Source organism: Dendrobates tinctorius, unplaced genomic scaffold (assembly GCF_039654945.1).
Source record: "Dendrobates tinctorius isolate UK_male_01 unplaced genomic scaffold, ASM3965494v1 ptg000111l, whole genome shotgun sequence".
Lineage (NCBI taxonomy): Eukaryota > Metazoa > Chordata > Amphibia > Anura > Dendrobatidae > Dendrobates > Dendrobates tinctorius.
In genome coordinates, this window is record NW_027361779.1 from 11,001,914 (window position 1) to 11,019,261 (window position 17,348).

A 17,348-nucleotide genomic window follows, 5' to 3' on the forward strand; every position below is an offset into this window, starting at 1 on the left:
AAGCCCCAGACCACACCCTGGGGTGGAGATAAGGAGGACATCCTCCCACCTACTCTGTTAATGTCCACATAAAAGTCAGCCCATTATACAAATTAGCTTAAACCCTCACTGCACTTGATGTGCTAGAGGAAATACTCCGGGTTTTATATCACTAACGCCATTAAGCATAGTGAAACATAGCTCCCCTCCATCAGTTTACCAGTGACTTTGTCACAATAGAAATAGGAGGTAAATTTTCCCTGTATGAGCCATGAGTCACTGCAAAAGTCTCTAGCAGGTGGAAGGAGTGAGAAGTAGAGTCAGGAGTTAAATAGGGAAATGATAAATGCAGGGACCAGAGCCTTCCTGTTTCTGCGTGGAGCTGAGAAAACGGAAGAATTAGATGGATAGAAAGTCCAAATGAGCAATTGTAAGTACACAGTGCCATATAATATGATGACTGCAATATACTAAAAGGATAAAAACTTTGATGGGAGTGTTTCTTTAATAGACTTTCTAACATGAGTAGAGACTGTAGCGTGTAACGTTCGCCCTTCACTTCGTGTCACCATGAGATGCGGTGCAACCTGTTCCGTCATTATACTGCTGACACTGTACAACAGGTTGTAGCTTACTGGCACTGGCTCCCATATGTCCTCACATCTGTGAGCGGTCAGCTCTCCCACCATCCCAGCAGTCCAGTCTTGTCAAGCATCTTGCTTGGAGCATATTTTCAAGGAGAGAAGAGAGCACATCTTTTAGCTGTCAGGATTCTGCAAATCACAGCTAATTCTGTCTGGTACTATCCCTGACACAGGCTGATGTACAGAACCCAACATGGGATGTTACATTTGGAAACGAAGCCTAAAACAAACTATTGTGTCTTGTCGTAAAGCTAGTGATATATTGTTATCTATTTATTAATTTTCCTATTTTGTTGAAGACCTCAGTGTTGATACGAATTTTACAGCAAAGTCAACCCAAATTTGCAATGGAGATCTTCCTCGACAAGTTAAAGTGGCCTTAGACATCCACCTGATTTTTTTACCCAAGGCAACTGCTCCTCTTTCCCTTGAGCTAATTTTGCTGAATCTTCCCTTGAGAACAATTTTTTGCAAGAAGTGGTCTTTTTCTTAAGTAATTCAGGAAATAGTAAGTTTGTTTGTCCCTTCTCCCTTCAGCATCAGGAGAGGAGTAGTGTCAGTTTCCGGAACATCTACAAATATTTATAGGAAAGCTCGCTCGATCATCAGGTATTGTGCAGAATATCTTATTCTTCAGAATAGGTCAACGATAACTGAGCACGCTCCACGGCAGATATGTGGAGACACAACTTACTTTTGCATTGGGAGGTTTCTGGTGCCTCTCACTACTACATTGAGAGGTGAGTGGTGCTGGACAACACTTTAAAATCTATAGAACATTTTTAATGTTCAGAATCTATTCTTTACCATCACTAGTCTGCTAAAAAACAAAATCTGATATTTCGTTTATAATGATTTGTGGTATCTTCGTTTCCTCTACAAGGGAGATCATTCACCTTTTATAGCAGTGTTATGTAGTCATACAGAGGAATGACTCCGTGGTGACGGTTTTGTGTTTCATGTTTTTCAGTAAACTGAAGGTAAAATATGATAGACGCAGGAGCAGCATGCCAGGTAGAATCCATTGTCCTGTGCTCCACAGCTTGCTTGTCATTCTTTCACCAGTTGTTTTTCTGCTGAACAGCTAGTCTCACCATGGGAGAACTTCTACATATGTTAGTTCTACTTATGTATACATTTGTCACAAATCCCTCACTCACTGTGGCCTAGGGGCACAGTGAGTGACCGGCTCAGTGGCCCAGATGGCAGGGCTGGGTTTGTCAGTATTGTGTATGTGAAAAGCCAGCCACGTTATCAGGGAGGATAGTCAGCTTGCTGGAACATGCTGACTGTCCTCATGCTAATTAGGGATATTCTAGCTGCCCAGTCAGGTGCTGGTCTGTCCTCATAAAAATTTACGATTTAGTGCAATCACAAGCTGGGCCTGCTGGGTTTGATGGGTTCCTCCAGGTGTTACCTTTTCAGGGTTATTCCCTGGCTATTTCTCTGGCTCGCAATGGTCAGTTTTGGTCTGTCGTAGCTTTGCTTGGTGGAATGCGTTCCTTGTGCTCTAGTGTTCTGCTGTTTTTATATTTTACGCCCTGACTTTGCCTTTGACTATTCATTTGCATAGCCCCTTTGTCTCGATTCACAACGTTTTAGACTTCTGACCTTGGACTGTGACCTGTTTACTCTTTTGTCCTGCCCCTATGACTTTGAAGTACATTCTCGGTATTTGACCCCAGACATCTGCCTCACTCCTTGTTCATAAGAATTGACGATAGGCTGCATCACACACGTTTGTTGTACATGTGTTGTTATCACTGAAGGTCTAACAGTCATGGCCAAAATTTTTGGCACCTTTTGAAATTGTTCCAGAAAATTAGATATTTCTCTCAGAAAATTATTACAATGGCAAATGTTTTGTTCACTTGTATTTCGTGTGTGTGAATTTTTAACATCACAGAAAAATACAGAGGAAAAAAAAAACAAATTGGACATAATCTCACACAAAACTCCAAAAATGGGGTACGCCTCTTCCATATCTACCCTTGTCAACAAATATTTTTGAACGTTTTGCTTCCTTGAAAATTTGAAGTGATTATGATAAACCCATTCAAGCTAAGTAGAAATATAATTTTGGATAGTCTGTATCGCGTAAAAGTTTTGAGAAACATGAGATGGTAGGTTTTACTGATTATGAAGCATTTAAATTTTACCCACAGCATTGGTTCAACTGAATCAAAAGTGTATGCTGCTGATTTTTGTTTGTACTCAATGTCTGGTGCATCATGTCAGTATTCAGTAATAGTCAGCTAGCGTTTATGGATTCTAGTAGCCTTGATAACGCTTTTCCATTGTGGCAATATCTTGGTGAACCCGCTGGTTCTCAAGTCCTCAGACAGTTTGCTTCTTTCCTTTTTGTTCTCCATGATTAATGTGGCATGCACAATGCAATGACTTAGTTAACTTCTCTCTTTTTTTCTGGTGTGATTTTCATATTGCTCACACCTGTTATTTGCCACAGGTGAGTTTGAACGAGCATCACATGCTTTAAACAAAGTTGTTTACTCACAATTTTGGAAAGGTGCCAACAAAGGAAATAACAATATATGTACTGTATAACAAAATGTGTATTTGTAATATATATATGTATATGCATACATATCTGAAATTTTTCGAATTCTAAGATTCACTAATTTTCCTCCAAATTTGGGAGGAAAATGGGGGTGCGTTTTATAATCTGAAATAAGCTTACCGGGGAGCCGGCAGCAGTAGTGCATGGTTACAGGTGGCAGGATTGCTGCTTCAGGTGGCCGGCGGCGGCAGAACTGCGGCGATGACATAGTGCCTGGGCGCTCAATAGATGTCGGCGCCAGTGAGAGGAGTCCTCTTTCCCATTCAGTTCCCTGTGGTGGGCTCTGGGAAAATACACATGTGCACATTCTGCACATGTGCTGCCTTTGGCAGCCATTTTCCTGAAGTCCTCCGCAAGGAACTGAATGGGAGGTCACGCTGACATCTGACAGCATGAACCCTCAGCGCTCTGACGGTCTTACTGGCAATAGCGTTACCGCTATCAGAACCGCCGCGCCGGTGTTTCCCACGCTGTCACATTGATGACAGCGTGGGAAACACCGTAGGAAGATGGTAAAAACACAAATAGAAACTCAGCAAATCTGCAAACATTTTTATACCTGTGTTTTTGCTGTGGATTTGTCAGATTCAGTTGAAGTCAATGTGTGGGAAATGCTGCCGAAGCGCACAAAGAATTGACATGATGCAGAAAAAAAGCACTGCAAACACTCAAAGAAAATTTACTGATCATGTGCACAACACTTCAGGATTGCTATTGAAATAGCTTGCATAAGGATTCCATGGCATTTTTGGCCCATTTCCGTAGGATTCCATGGCATTTTTGGCCCATTTCCGTGCGGGAAAAAAACACTGCGAAAACGCATAAGAAACGCACCGTGTGCACATAGTTTTAGAGATGATCAAACAGATTTACAGGACTCTGGTCCAGCATACCAGGTTTGTAGTGTGTGCCTATTGACTACAGCCCAGCAAAATTCTTTCTGCTTGTCCACTTGCCCGTCTCCTCTTCTGATAACCTCATGTGTGCAGGCGTGACACTGCAACAGTGATGTTGAACCAACTATACAAATCCAAGAGAAGCCAGGAATTTCGGCAGGTAGCACGAGATGCAACAGTCATGGACTACTGTTGTGGCCACTGGATCAGGGTCCCTTGAATATTTTTGATCTTTTCTAGTAATGAGCTTCTATTTTACTCTTGATAAGCAGAAAATAAACACCATTCCTGTTTCCTAGTTCAACAGGTTAATTAACTTCCACTATTATTCCAGACCACCTGGGAATAAATTATTAACATTACACACACACTTGTACCCTAGACCACCAGGAAAGTTTTAATTAGTATGAACATTCATTTATACAGTTTTGCAATCTGAGAAAAATCTTTGTTTTTGGATTAAAATTGTTAATTCTTCCAATTTTACCTAGTTATGTTAGTTGACTGCAATATTTGGCTCTCCAGCTGTTATGAAACCACAATTCCCAGCATGTCTTTGAATTCTGCTGCTGTACAACAGCTTTAACATCTTTTACATTTGTGATGAGCTTATGTTCTTATTAAATACATCATGCATACTCTTGATGTGGTGCGATCTACCTTTCTATCTTGTATAGAGCTCCTCGATTTAAAACTTTCCAGCAGCAAGATAGCCAAGAACTACTTCACTATTTGCTGGATGCTTTGCGTCTGGAAGAAACAAAGGTAAGTGGCTTTCTTTTAGGCTGTTATATATCAAGGCCCATTACCGTAATTGTCGGATTCATATTGATCACTTTCCAGATCACAAAGTGGAATGATCTATACTACATGTGGATAGAAGCATTTGCGAAATTAGTGAAGGGGCATTTATACTGCAAGATAATTGTGAACGCACGCTGTTAAAATCATGTAAATGTATATTATGCTGCCAGTCACCTGATGATCAAAAAATACGTTCATTCATCAATTGTGATATTTTTTTCTTTTTGCACAACCCAAAAGATGATTTTATTGGTGGGTCTTTGTTTTGTGTAAACAGGTCTCACTGCCGAGAAGAACCATGGCAGCCTATGCACACTGAGCTATCTAGTATAGATCGCACAGTGCACATTGTTTGCTTTGGTATGAAATGACCGTCTATCAGTAGAATTTTACTGAATGGCGGTCATGTCAATCCATGGAAATGGACTTTAATTTTACGATTAGAGATCATATTTAGGATCTATAATACTGTAGTAAATATGGCTGGAAAAGACAGAAAAATCAGTATGACAAAACTTATATATATATATATATATATATATATATATATATATATATATATATATATATATATATTTATTATGTGTTAATATAGACCGTTCAAATGTAATGTCCCATTTAGTCTCATATTTGAGTCCTGTCAATAATTAACGGATAGTACGCCACCAATTTGGATAGAGAGGATTGTGGTGTAAAGCAAGGCTGTGGAGTCGGTAAGCCAAACCTCCGACTCCTAACCATACAGCCCTGGTCACTGCTGAGCATGTACATAAAGTGCAGCACCGATTCATTTCAACTGAAAGCCCAGATCCTTAGATCAGGAAAGGAACAGACGTTAATAAGACTTTTCATAACTTTCCCAAATTCTTATGAAAACATTTACAGCACATCCTGCACTGAACTACTGTGCCCAATTTATTATATATTTTAGGAGTTGGACAATTTTATACCGACTTAGACTCCACCAAAATGACTCCACAACTTCAGCTCCACAGCACTGCCCCAATACTGTGCATGTACATAAAGTGAAGCACAGATTCATCTCACCTCCCACCCCACAGCACTTCCTCACTACTGAGCATGTACATAAAGTGCAGCACAGATTCATCTCACCTCCGACCCCACAGCACTGCCTCAATATTGTGCATGTACATAAAGTGCAGCACACATTCATGTCACCTCCAACCTCACAGCCCGGCCTCACTACTAAGCAAGCATGTACGTAAAGTGCAGCACAGATTCATCTCACCTCCTACCCAACAGCCCAGCCTTACTACTGAGCTTGTACATAAAGTGCAGCACAGATTCATCTCAACTCCAATCCCACAGCACTGCCTCACTACTGAGCATGTACATAAAGTGCAGCACAGATTCATCTCACCTCTGACCCCACAGCACTGGTCACTACTGAGCATATACATAAAGTGCAGCACAGATTCATCTCACCTCCAACCTCACAGCCCAGCCTCGCTACTAAGTAAGCATGTGCGTAAAGTGCAGCACAGATTCATCTCCCCTCCGACCCAACAGCCCAGCCTTACTACTGAGCTTGTACATAAAGTGCAGCACAGATTCATCTCACCTCCGACCCCACAGCACTCCCTCAATATTTATGTACATACATAAAGTGCAGCACAAATTCATCTCACCTCCAACCTCACAGCCCGGCCTCGCTACTAAGCAAGCATGTACGTAAAGTGCAGCACAGATTCTTCTCAACTCCGATCCCACAGCACTGCCTCACTACTGAGCATGTCATATGGTGCAGCACAGATTCACCTCGCCTCCGACCTCACAGCACTGGTCACTACTGAGCATGTATGTAATGTGCAGCACAGATTCATCTCACCTCCAACCCAACAGCCCTTCCTCACTACTGAGCTTGTACATAAAGTGCAGCACAGATTAATCTCAACTCTGACCCCACAGCACTCCCTCACTACTGAGCATGTACATAAAGTGCAGCACAGATTCATCTCACCTCCGACCCCACAGTGCTGGTCACTACTGAGCATGTACATAAAGTGCAGCACAGATTCATCTCTCCTCCGATCCCACAGCCCGGCCTCACTACTGAGCATGTACATAAAGTGCAGCACAGATTCATCTCACCTCCAACCCAACAGCCCTTCCTCACTACTGAGCTTGTACATAAAGTGCAGCACAGATTCATCTCACCTCCGACCCCACAGCACTGGTCACTACTGAGCATATACATAAAGTGCAGCACAGATTCATCTCACCTCCAACCTCACAGCCCAGCCTCGCTACTAAGTAAGCATGTGCGTAAAGTGCAGCACAGATTCATCTCCCCTCCGACCCAACAGCCCAGCCTTACTACTGAGCTTGTACATAAAGTGCAGCACAGATTCATCTCACCTCCGACCCCACAGTGCTGGTCACTACTGAGCATGTACATAAAGTGCAGCACAGATTCATCTCTCCTCCGATCCCACAGCCCGGCCTCACTACTGAGCATGTACATAAAGTGCAGCACAGATTCATCTCACCTCCAACCCAACAGCCCTTCCTCACTACTGAGCTTGTACATAAAGTGCAGCACAGATTCATCTCACCTAAAAGCCGAGATCCTTACATCAGGAACCGAACAGACATTTATAGGACATTTCAGAACTTTCCAAAATTCTTATGAAAACATCTACAGCACGAGAAGGAATTTTCTTCCCCAATGTGAAGCTTACTGTTTGCCACATGGGTTTTTTTTTTTGCCTTCCTCTGGATCAATATGTTAGGGCAAGTTAGGATAGGATATGGGTTGAACTAGATGGACTTAGTCTTCCATCAACCTTAATAACTATGTTACTATGTTACAACCTGCATTGTACTACTGTACCCAATTTAGTATATATTTTAGGAGTCAGTCAGTCCATTTTATACATGCAAATATATAAGCCGCGGAGACACCATCACATGTTTCTCAACGCAGGCAGTGACTAGCCAGGTCTTTCACCGGGAAGGAACAACCACGGGAAGGGCAGTCTCCAATGAAGGAAACCACCTATGCCAAAACATGGTATCCATCCACAGACAGCTGTTTCGGGGTATTGCCCCTCATCAGTGTGGAGTAGGAAACTGGCTAGTAGGAGCAATGCCTAGTAACAGACCATGAAAAGAGGAGGATGAATGACCTCTTTAAGGGATGGGAGCAGTGCTCTAGAATCACTGCGTTGAGAAACACGTGATGGTGTCTCTGCAGTGTCGGATGTTGATCTCCATGAGGTCATTCATCCTCCTCTTTTCATGGTCTGTTACTAGGCATTGCTCCTACTAGCCAGTTTCCTACTCCACACTGATGAGGGGCAATACCCCGAAACAGCTGTCTGTGGATGGATACCATGTTTTGGCATGGGTGGTTTCCTTCATTGGAGACTGCCCTTCCCGTGGTTGTTCCTTCCCGGTGAAAGACCTGGCTAGTCACTGCCTGCGTTGAGAAACATGTGATGGTGTCTCCGCGGCTTATATATTTGCATGTTTTACATATTTCCCATAAGGGATGGGAGCAGTGCTCTAGAATCACTGCGTTGAGAAACACGTGATGGTGTCTCTGCAGTGTCGGATGTTGATCTCCATGAGGTCATTCATCCTCCTCTTTTCATAGTCCATTTTATACAGACACTAACTCCGACTCCACCAAAATGCACACCGACTCCACAGCCCTGGAGTAAAGTTGATTAATTCTACAGTAGAGGCCACATTTGCTACTTTTTAATTGAACACCCAAATCAATATGTAATTGTGTCGCATAGACCAGTGGTTGGTATTTGCCCATGATGACATGGTAGGTAAATAAATTCACCTGTTGTATCATCTGACTGTGTTCTGTGATCTGACAAGAGATATGCTAATAGCTGTATAAAACCACTGTACAGAGGTCACCTACACGCTTTGTGTACTTGAGGAAAAGAACGGCTGGTGACCCCATTTATGCTTCCAGTGGTCTTGACGTCTGTCAGAAAACTACATGCTAAACTTCTGCACTCACCCGTGTATGAGTCATTTGAAAGGGGGCTTTGTGCCTGTGTTGGAGGCATTGCCAATACTGGTCAGATAAGGGTTGGATTCCACCCTCTGCCACAATTGCAGAGCCTGTTTTACAATAATGGTACATTAGTGTGAGCATCCTCTGTATTACCCCAGGGCAGCACAGCAGGGGAGCAGCAATATTGAAAGCTCAGCTTTGCTCTTAATTTTTTTTCTCCCCCGCCTAACCCCCTTTTCATGGCAATAGACTATGTGACAAAATTAGGATGTCAGGTCTGGGGGTCTGGGGCCCTTAAGCACTAACAGTTGTGTCGATCTTAGCCAGCAGTACCTTGGCTGTGGCTGTATTGTCTTCCATGGGAAATCCACAGCTGTGAACCATGCAATTGTAGTGGAGTGTCACAACCATGTGTTTCTTGATGTAACAATGCCCACAGCAATATGTCTGCCACCAGGATGCTTTTAGAGACATTTACCGTCATGTTGTATAGTTTACCATTGTTTTATTTGCTCGCTTTACAATGTTCTTGGCAGGGTGTAGAGACTTAATCATTAGTATGGCTGATACCTTGGAAATAATGTACCTAGATTTAATACAACCTCAATATCAATTTGTATTTCTTTAAAGAATTTATAATTATGTGTTATTGGATGACTGCGTTAATTGGGCAAGTTAGTAGTATGAACATCAAAATGTCAGTGCTGACTGGCATATTCCTTTGGCATCAAGATGAAGTTTTGTTTTTTGTTTTTTAAATTATTATTAGATTTTTTTATTTTTTTTTTTACAATCAGACCTTTAAAACATGAATAAAAAACCAGCACTTAGATGTCATCCAAGAGCTGTCCATGTTTTTTTTTAAACCAAAGATTTTTTATTATATTCAAATGTCGTTATAATTACATTTAGGCAAAGCTTTCAAATCATCTCCATTGCATATAGAAAAATACACGACATTCAATTTCCACCCCGTCATGAAAAAGAAAAGAAAAAAAAAAAAGGGAAGAAGAAAAAACAAACCCAACCTCCTCCCTCCTCCCTCCCCCCCCCCTTCCCAACTGCAATACAGACTTTCTCAATGTGATTGTCTCCACTGTAACCACATGGCCCAGAGTTTTTCAAAGTGTGCTTCTGTATGTCGCCTTCTATAAATTCTCTCTTCCAATCGGATTACGTTATTCACACGAGCAACAAACTCCCCAATCGTTGGGGGTTCAGTATCGATCCATTTTTGTGCTATCAGCTTACGGGCGATATATAAGAGTTTTGCTATGATGGACTTATAGGCATTCCCCACCGACACCTCCTCCACGTACCCCAACACACACGTTATTGGATCCCTTCCTATATCACATCGGTATATCTTCTCAACAAGCCCTATAACCTCCTCCCAGTATGATGAGAGTCTTGGACAAGACCAAAGCATATGAAGCATTCCCGCAGGTTCATACCCACATCTTGGACACTCCGCATTGTCCCTCAAGCCCATTTTCCTCATAAGTTCTGGGGTCTTATATGTTCTATGTACAATATATAATTGCGATATCCTACCTGGCTCACTCAAAGAGAGTTTAGGTATATACTCTAAAATAGACTCCCATGTTTCATCTACTATTTCCCCCACTTCTCTCTCCCATTTAGATTTTACTGTTAGAGGAAACCCAGCCAAGTAAGAGTATAATAAATCTCTATAGATGGTAGAGATAACACCTCTCGTACCCCCGGACGCACACACATAGTCCAATACCACATCTCTCTGTACCGTCATATTCGTTGTCTGTTTCTGCGCTTGAAATGCATGCCTGAGACCGAAATATCGAAATTCCCCACTACCTGGGAGTCCAAACTCTTCTTTTAGGACAGTAAAAGGCTTGATCTCGGACCCCTCCAATAGTTGCCACACATATTGCAAACCTCTCCTCTCCCAATCAATAAAGTCCTTCAGTTTATATAGTTCCGAAAGGTTCACATTATCCCAGATAGGTGTGTATATCGTCAATTCCTCAACTCTTCTGAGAATTTTGATATGTTGCCATATTTTGTGCATTAGTCCAAATGTGGGCATGTCCTTCCCTAATCTCCCAAAGCTTCCTGCTTCTAGGCTCTGTACCAATGTTCTCTTGTTGGTCAGTTGGGCCAAAATTTTCCCCATAACACTCAGGTTCCCCTCCTCTCGCCAGCCCCTAAAGTGCTGCCCCTGCGTTGCTACAAAGTATATCCATGGATTTGGCGCCGCCAACCCACCCTCTTCCTTCCCCCTTTGCAGTATTTCCAATTTAATTTTTGCTTGTTTTTTCCCCCAGATCAATTCTCTAAAAATGGTATTAATTTTGTAAAATTTTTTGTTTGGGATCCAAACCGGGGCATTATGGAGGACATACATCAACTGAGGCATCATAATCATTTTAATTAGATTTGTCTTCCCCACTATTGATAGTACTAATTTACACCATGCTGTCATCTTAACTTTGAATTTAACTAGTAATGGGTCCAAGTTTAGTTCGAGAAATCTAGATACAGGCATAGATACCCATATTCCGAGGTATTTAAACTCCTTAACTACTTTCAAGTGTCCAACTGCCCCCCCCCACATCTCGACCTCCCAACTCTCTATCAACCCCCATGATACATGACTTGTCCCAATTAATTCTCAATCCGGAAAAGTATCCAAATTTCCCTATAAGGCCCATGACCTCAGTCAGTGCTTCTCCGCCGTCTTTTAAGAACAGGAGTATATCATCCGCGTATAGGGCGATCTTTTCCTCCAGTTCCCCATATCTAAAGCCTTGTATTTCTTTGGAGTTGCGAATTTTAATCGCTAACGGTTCCATCGCTACAGCAAACAATAACGGTGACAATGGACAACCCTGACGAGTTCCTCTGAACAACCCAAATGCCTCCGAGGTCTCCCCATTAATCCTAATATATCCTTTCGGGTCTACATACAGTAACTTAACCCAGGAGATAAATCTATGCCCAAATCCCATACATTTCAATACTGCCCATAAATACTTCCACTCTACCCTATCAAATGCCTTCCGTGCGTCCAGTGAGGCCACCACCCTTTCCCCCCTATTATCTGCTGGGATTTGAATATTTAAAAACAGTCTTCGCAGGTTAATGGCGGTGGATCTATTTTGTAAGAACCCTGATTGGTCTGGATGTATCAATTTTGGGACAACTCTAGACATTCTTATCGCCAACATTTTGGCTAGTATTTTAACATCTGATGTCAATAACGAGATTGGTCTATAGGATTCTACGGACGAGGCATCTTTCCCTTCCTTAGGAATCACCACGATTACAGCCTCCCTCATAGATCTTGGCAATACCCCCTTCTCTGCTGCCACCTCAAGTACATGCTTAAGTTTAGGCGCTACAATTTCTATTAACTTTTTGTACACTTCTCCCGGGATCCCGTCAGATCCAGGTGACCTGTCATTTGTTAATGATAGGATAGCCTTCTCTACCTCTTCCACAGTAAATAATTCTTCCAAGTTTTGTTTATCAATATCATCTAACTTGGGTAACTCTATCTCTTGTAAGTATCTATCCCTCTCCAGATCCGAGGCCCTCAATTCCGAAGTATACAATTCTACATAATATTCCTTAAAACATTCCAATATCCCGGTGGTGTCCTTATGGACTGGAGCTGTCCATGTTTTACTGAGAAGTCGATTGAGGAAGTTTTGAAAAACGTCCATTATTTATTTTCATGTGAGAAAAACAGATAAAAACTGAAGCGCTGTCCAAAAATATGCATCCGCCACCCTGAAGAAATAATTATCATTTTTCACAAATGAGATGAAGAAAACCAGATGTGTGTATGAGGCCTAAAAGTTTTGCAACTCACAGAATTTTAAGTAGAAAGCAGCAAATTCTCCGATATGCCGATCAGCGAGGGTCGAAGTGGTGGAACACAAACCGATCGGCAAATTATCACCCATAATGTGGTTAGGAGAAGACTATATTAGTCAGCAACTCCCTTCAAGGATTAAGGCGAGTTTCCCTGTATGCTTTAACTGTTTGTTAGATATAATGACATTTTTTTGCTAATGAGGCCATCATGTTGCCTTTAATAACAGTAAGCTCCCATACCAACTCATTCTTCATAATATATGAAAATCTATCCATGTGCTTTTTAATGTGTAAAGTTAAGTGTACTGTGAACGCTAGTTCCCGAATTTTGCGTTTGATTTTCTTATATATAACGTCCTTTTGTTGCTGCGTGAGTCCATGTTGCCTTTGCTTATATGGTGACAGCATGTTCCAGCCCGACAGATGACACTAGGGTTTATGGACAACTCCTGTCACTAATGTATTGTCCTAACCGCTTTCATTCATAGGAGACTGGACTATATTTGTTACCGCTGCACGTCTCTCCCTCCCCCATTACTATTCAAAAGCTCTTTTTGTGTTTGACCTAAATAAATGGTTTAGCTCCCTAATCCCACCAGAGGGGGTTAATTATAGCCCTAAACCCCATTAATGTTGTTCAGCTTGGTGAATTGGCTATCGATTTGTATCCCTGGTAGTTTTTAACTTTAAAACCAGTGGAAGGGAGGTTATCCACTAATGGGCCATGACTCCCAGGAAACATGAGAAGGGTTATTTTACCATCACTGCTCTGCATTTTTAATGGGTGCCATTGTTTTGATTGTTTTTATTATTAAATAAGTTTTCTTTTCTAGTTACCTCCCTCTTCTCATCTGCAATTGATGACCAAAATCTAGCCGTTCTGCTTTTGAACTAGGTTTCTTTACCTGCCCAGATACTTTGGTATTAAACGATATTTTGACATATCAATTTTTTTAATGAAATAAATTAAAAAATAATTTTGCAAGTATAGTATCGCTGTAATCATACTCACCTGAATTAATACCGTAAAAAACAAACCACAAATATCGATACCAGAATGTCATTTTTTCACAATCTTACAGCACCAATTTTTTTTCTTATTTTCCAGTATATTGAATGTTACAACGAATGGTGTCACTCAAAGCTAGATACTTGTACCACAAAAAAACAAGCCCACATACGGTTATGTCGATGGAAAAAATAAAAAATGTATGGCTCTTGAAAGAAGCTTGTGAAAAAAAAACACAAAACTAAAGTCATTAAGGGGTTTACACAATTTTTTTTTTTAAAACTTAAATGATTGCCATGGACTTGGGCTAGTACATACAGCCTTGACACGTATACACGCACAAGCAGAAAAGTATCACAATGGTGGCAGTTTATTTTAAAGAGGTTTTCTAGGCACACAGATTATTGAAACATTGTAAAGCCTATCACATATGAAGAAGCTTCATAATTTACTTGCTGTTAAAGGGAATCTGTCACCCCTTTTTTGAGATATCATATAATGATATCATTCAATTGTGTGTCACATAAGGATTCTCTTAGTACTTTTGCTTCCCCCTGACCCCGCACCTTTCATGCATAAATACCTTTTTTATATCGGTTCAGATGTATGTAAACTGCCGCTGTCCGGTCCGCTGGGCGGGGCTTATTCAACTGCTCCCCCCTCCCTGTCTTGCTCTATGCATTTCTTCTTGTGTAGAGCAAGACAGGGAGGGGGGAGCAGTTGAATAAGCCCCGCCCATCGGACCAGACCGTGGCAGTTTACATACATCTGAACCGATATAAAAAAGGTATTTATGCAAGAAAGGTGCGGGGTCAGGGGGAAGCAAAAGTACTAAGAGAATCCTTATGTGACACACAATTGAATGATATCATTATATGATATCTCAAAAAAAGGGGTGACAGATTCCCTTTAAAGCTCTGCTGTAATGCTGAGTTGTGACATTTGATGATGTGACCTCCAGATCCTTAGAGGTTGTCCACCAGTGTAACATTGATGACCTATCCTTAGGATAGGTCATCAAGGTATGATTTGTGAACATGTGACACCTAGAACCCCATCAATCAGCTGTTCTAGGCAGAGGTGTTTCTGGGGGGCAGTCGGATCGTCTAATGCGGCGGTCCGAAGTGTCTCCTCTGGTGACTGCATTTTGCCGCCCCCGCGGACTGGAAGTCAGCCGTTCTCTGCTACCCAAGCTGACAGCCAGGCCCAGTGAACAATTGTATTCAGGTCTTTTAGACACGAGTACAACTGAAGCTCTGCCAGGTAAGGGCAATGTCAGCAGCGTTATCAGGTCATGTGATCACGCGGCTGACATCACTCATCGACACGCAGAAGCACAAAGGATATTGGTGGTAAGTGCTCCACACTAGTGGAGCTGAAGACACCGATGATTAAATGTGGGAAGTAGAGATTTACTGTGTGGTGGGGGATAGAGAGTTACTGTGTGTGTGGGGTAGAGATTTACTGTGTGTGGGGGATTTAGTGTAATGGGGGTAGATTTGAGGACACAAGTTTGGGGAGGAAGGAATAACACAATATGGAGAGTGGGAGAAATTTAAAGACACAAAATGATACGCAAGGGTTGAGATGGGGGCATGTATGAGGAAACAGTATGGGGTGGGTGCAGACAATATAGTGAGTGGGGGGGAATGGGAGCAGACATAGTAGGATGAGTGGAAGGGTGGGTGTGGACACAGTATGAGGAGCAAGGGGAAAATGTATGTGGACACATTATGGGGAACACGGGGGTGAAAATGGGGAGTTGGGAGGATCTATGAGGAGGCAGTATAGAGAATGAGAGGGTAAATAGTGTGAGGAGACAGTTTGGGAAGAGAAATGTATGAGTGGGCACAGAATAAAGACTGAGTAGTGTGTTTGTGGGGGGGTTGCATGAGGGTACAGTTTAAGGGCACAGCCAGGAAGGGGTAGTAAGCCAAGGAGGGGGGGGTGGGAGTGTTGTGAGGGGGCACAGTATAGAGACTGGACCCTACAGGACGGACACTGTGTGAGAGGATAGTGCAAGGAGGGTGCCCAGTATGGAAAGGAGGGGGCAGTGTGGAGAGCATTTACTATGAAAGGGACAGTGTGGGGGGGTCATATTTTGTGCAGGTAATATAGGGAGGATCAGTTATTTATTCAGGGAATCAACATACAGCATATATTTTTATCCAGGAGCATTATAATGACACTGCTATCTTTAAGGGCACCGTGTGGGGATGTGCTGTACAAGCTGTGGATGAGGAAAGTCATCATGGTGTTTGTATAAGACAAAGACGAAAAGAAAGAGAACGACTCCAGAGACAATGTCATTTTTAAGGTACCTCGATGTAATTTGTTTTTTTGTGATACTAATTCTCATATTTATATTTGTTAGCATTAAAGGATTTGTCCAAGTCTGTGGCAAGTCTGCAGGACTCATGCTATGTGACTGCAGACTTCTGAATTCTCACATTGCACACTGTCAGGATTTTCTCGTGGCATTGATTTGCATACATGTGGTTATGTGCTGACTAGATATGCGTGGCCTTACTCATTGAAAATTAATTGAGTGAGTCCGGACATGTCTAGTTGGAATGTGGCCAGAAGTATACGAATCACATACTTTGCAAGGGAGAATCCTAAAAGTTAGCGGTGCATGTGGTGTGAGAATTCAGAAGGCTGCAGCCACCTATAGTGACTGCAGACTTTTATCTCAAACCTGGACGAGCCCTTTAATTATAAAATGAATACCTGTAGCAGCCAAACCGAACAGTGTGTAATATTGTCACTGTCAAGATTCAGCTCTGCTTGCTGGTTCTAGCAGTCATACATGGCCACTTCACTCATATGCGATTTTCAATCAAGTGGAAACTAGCTCCTCTTCCTGCTTATCTCAGTTTTTCATTGAACATTGAGAGAATTAGGAAGAGCAGCTCATCGGCACGACTAAGTGTGCAAATCGCAGATGTGCTTTGGGGTGAATGGAGTGGGGGGGGGGGGGGGGCAAACTGAATTTTTACCCCGGTGCCAGAAAACCTAGATACACCTCTAGTTCTAGGTGCTGGTGGCTGCAGAAAGTGCTCAGTTGCGTAACTGTTCAGTCAGCTGACAGTGGCCGTGGCGAGTACTGCACATCTGCCCTCTATTCATATCAATAAGGATAGGTCATCAATGTTAAAGTAGTGGACAACATCTTTAATCTCTACATCAGTCTGTTTAAAGCAAAGGGTTTTGTGTTTGTGCTTTGAATGGCTAAGCCAACAGCTCTGCAGTGAGCTCTAAACAGTGATGTCATAGGGACATGGCCAGTAATCCTCAGCAAGTTGTATACTGTAGAGGGAGAGCACAGAAACATTACAGGCTCTACATAGAACAGGTAATAATAATAATCTTTATATAGCACCAACATATTCCGCAGCGCTTTACAGTTTAACAGTTTCAAAACACAAGTCATAAGTAACAACGTTAAGGCCATGTGCACACGATGCAGATATCCAGCGGATCCGCAGCGGATTTTACCGTGCAGAAACGTTGCATATCCACATTGTGATGTACAGTAGCATGTTAATCAATTGGCAAAAAAAAACCGCTGTGCAGA

The 17,348-nt window shown here is 42.2% G+C and overlaps 1 protein-coding gene across 3 annotated transcripts in view; it reads left to right on the forward strand.

The window, feature by feature from the left end:
- USP45 (ubiquitin specific peptidase 45) overlaps window positions 1–17,348 on the forward strand; it is a 234,746-nt gene that overhangs the window by 169,692 nt on the left and 47,706 nt on the right. For all 3 annotated transcript variants that reach the window (XM_073589507.1, XM_073589508.1, XM_073589506.1), the window contains one exon: window positions 4,775–4,862. In XM_073589507.1, the coding sequence (XP_073445608.1) occupies window positions 4,775–4,862 (88 nt within the window). The remainder of the gene's footprint in view (window positions 1–4,774; window positions 4,863–17,348) is intronic.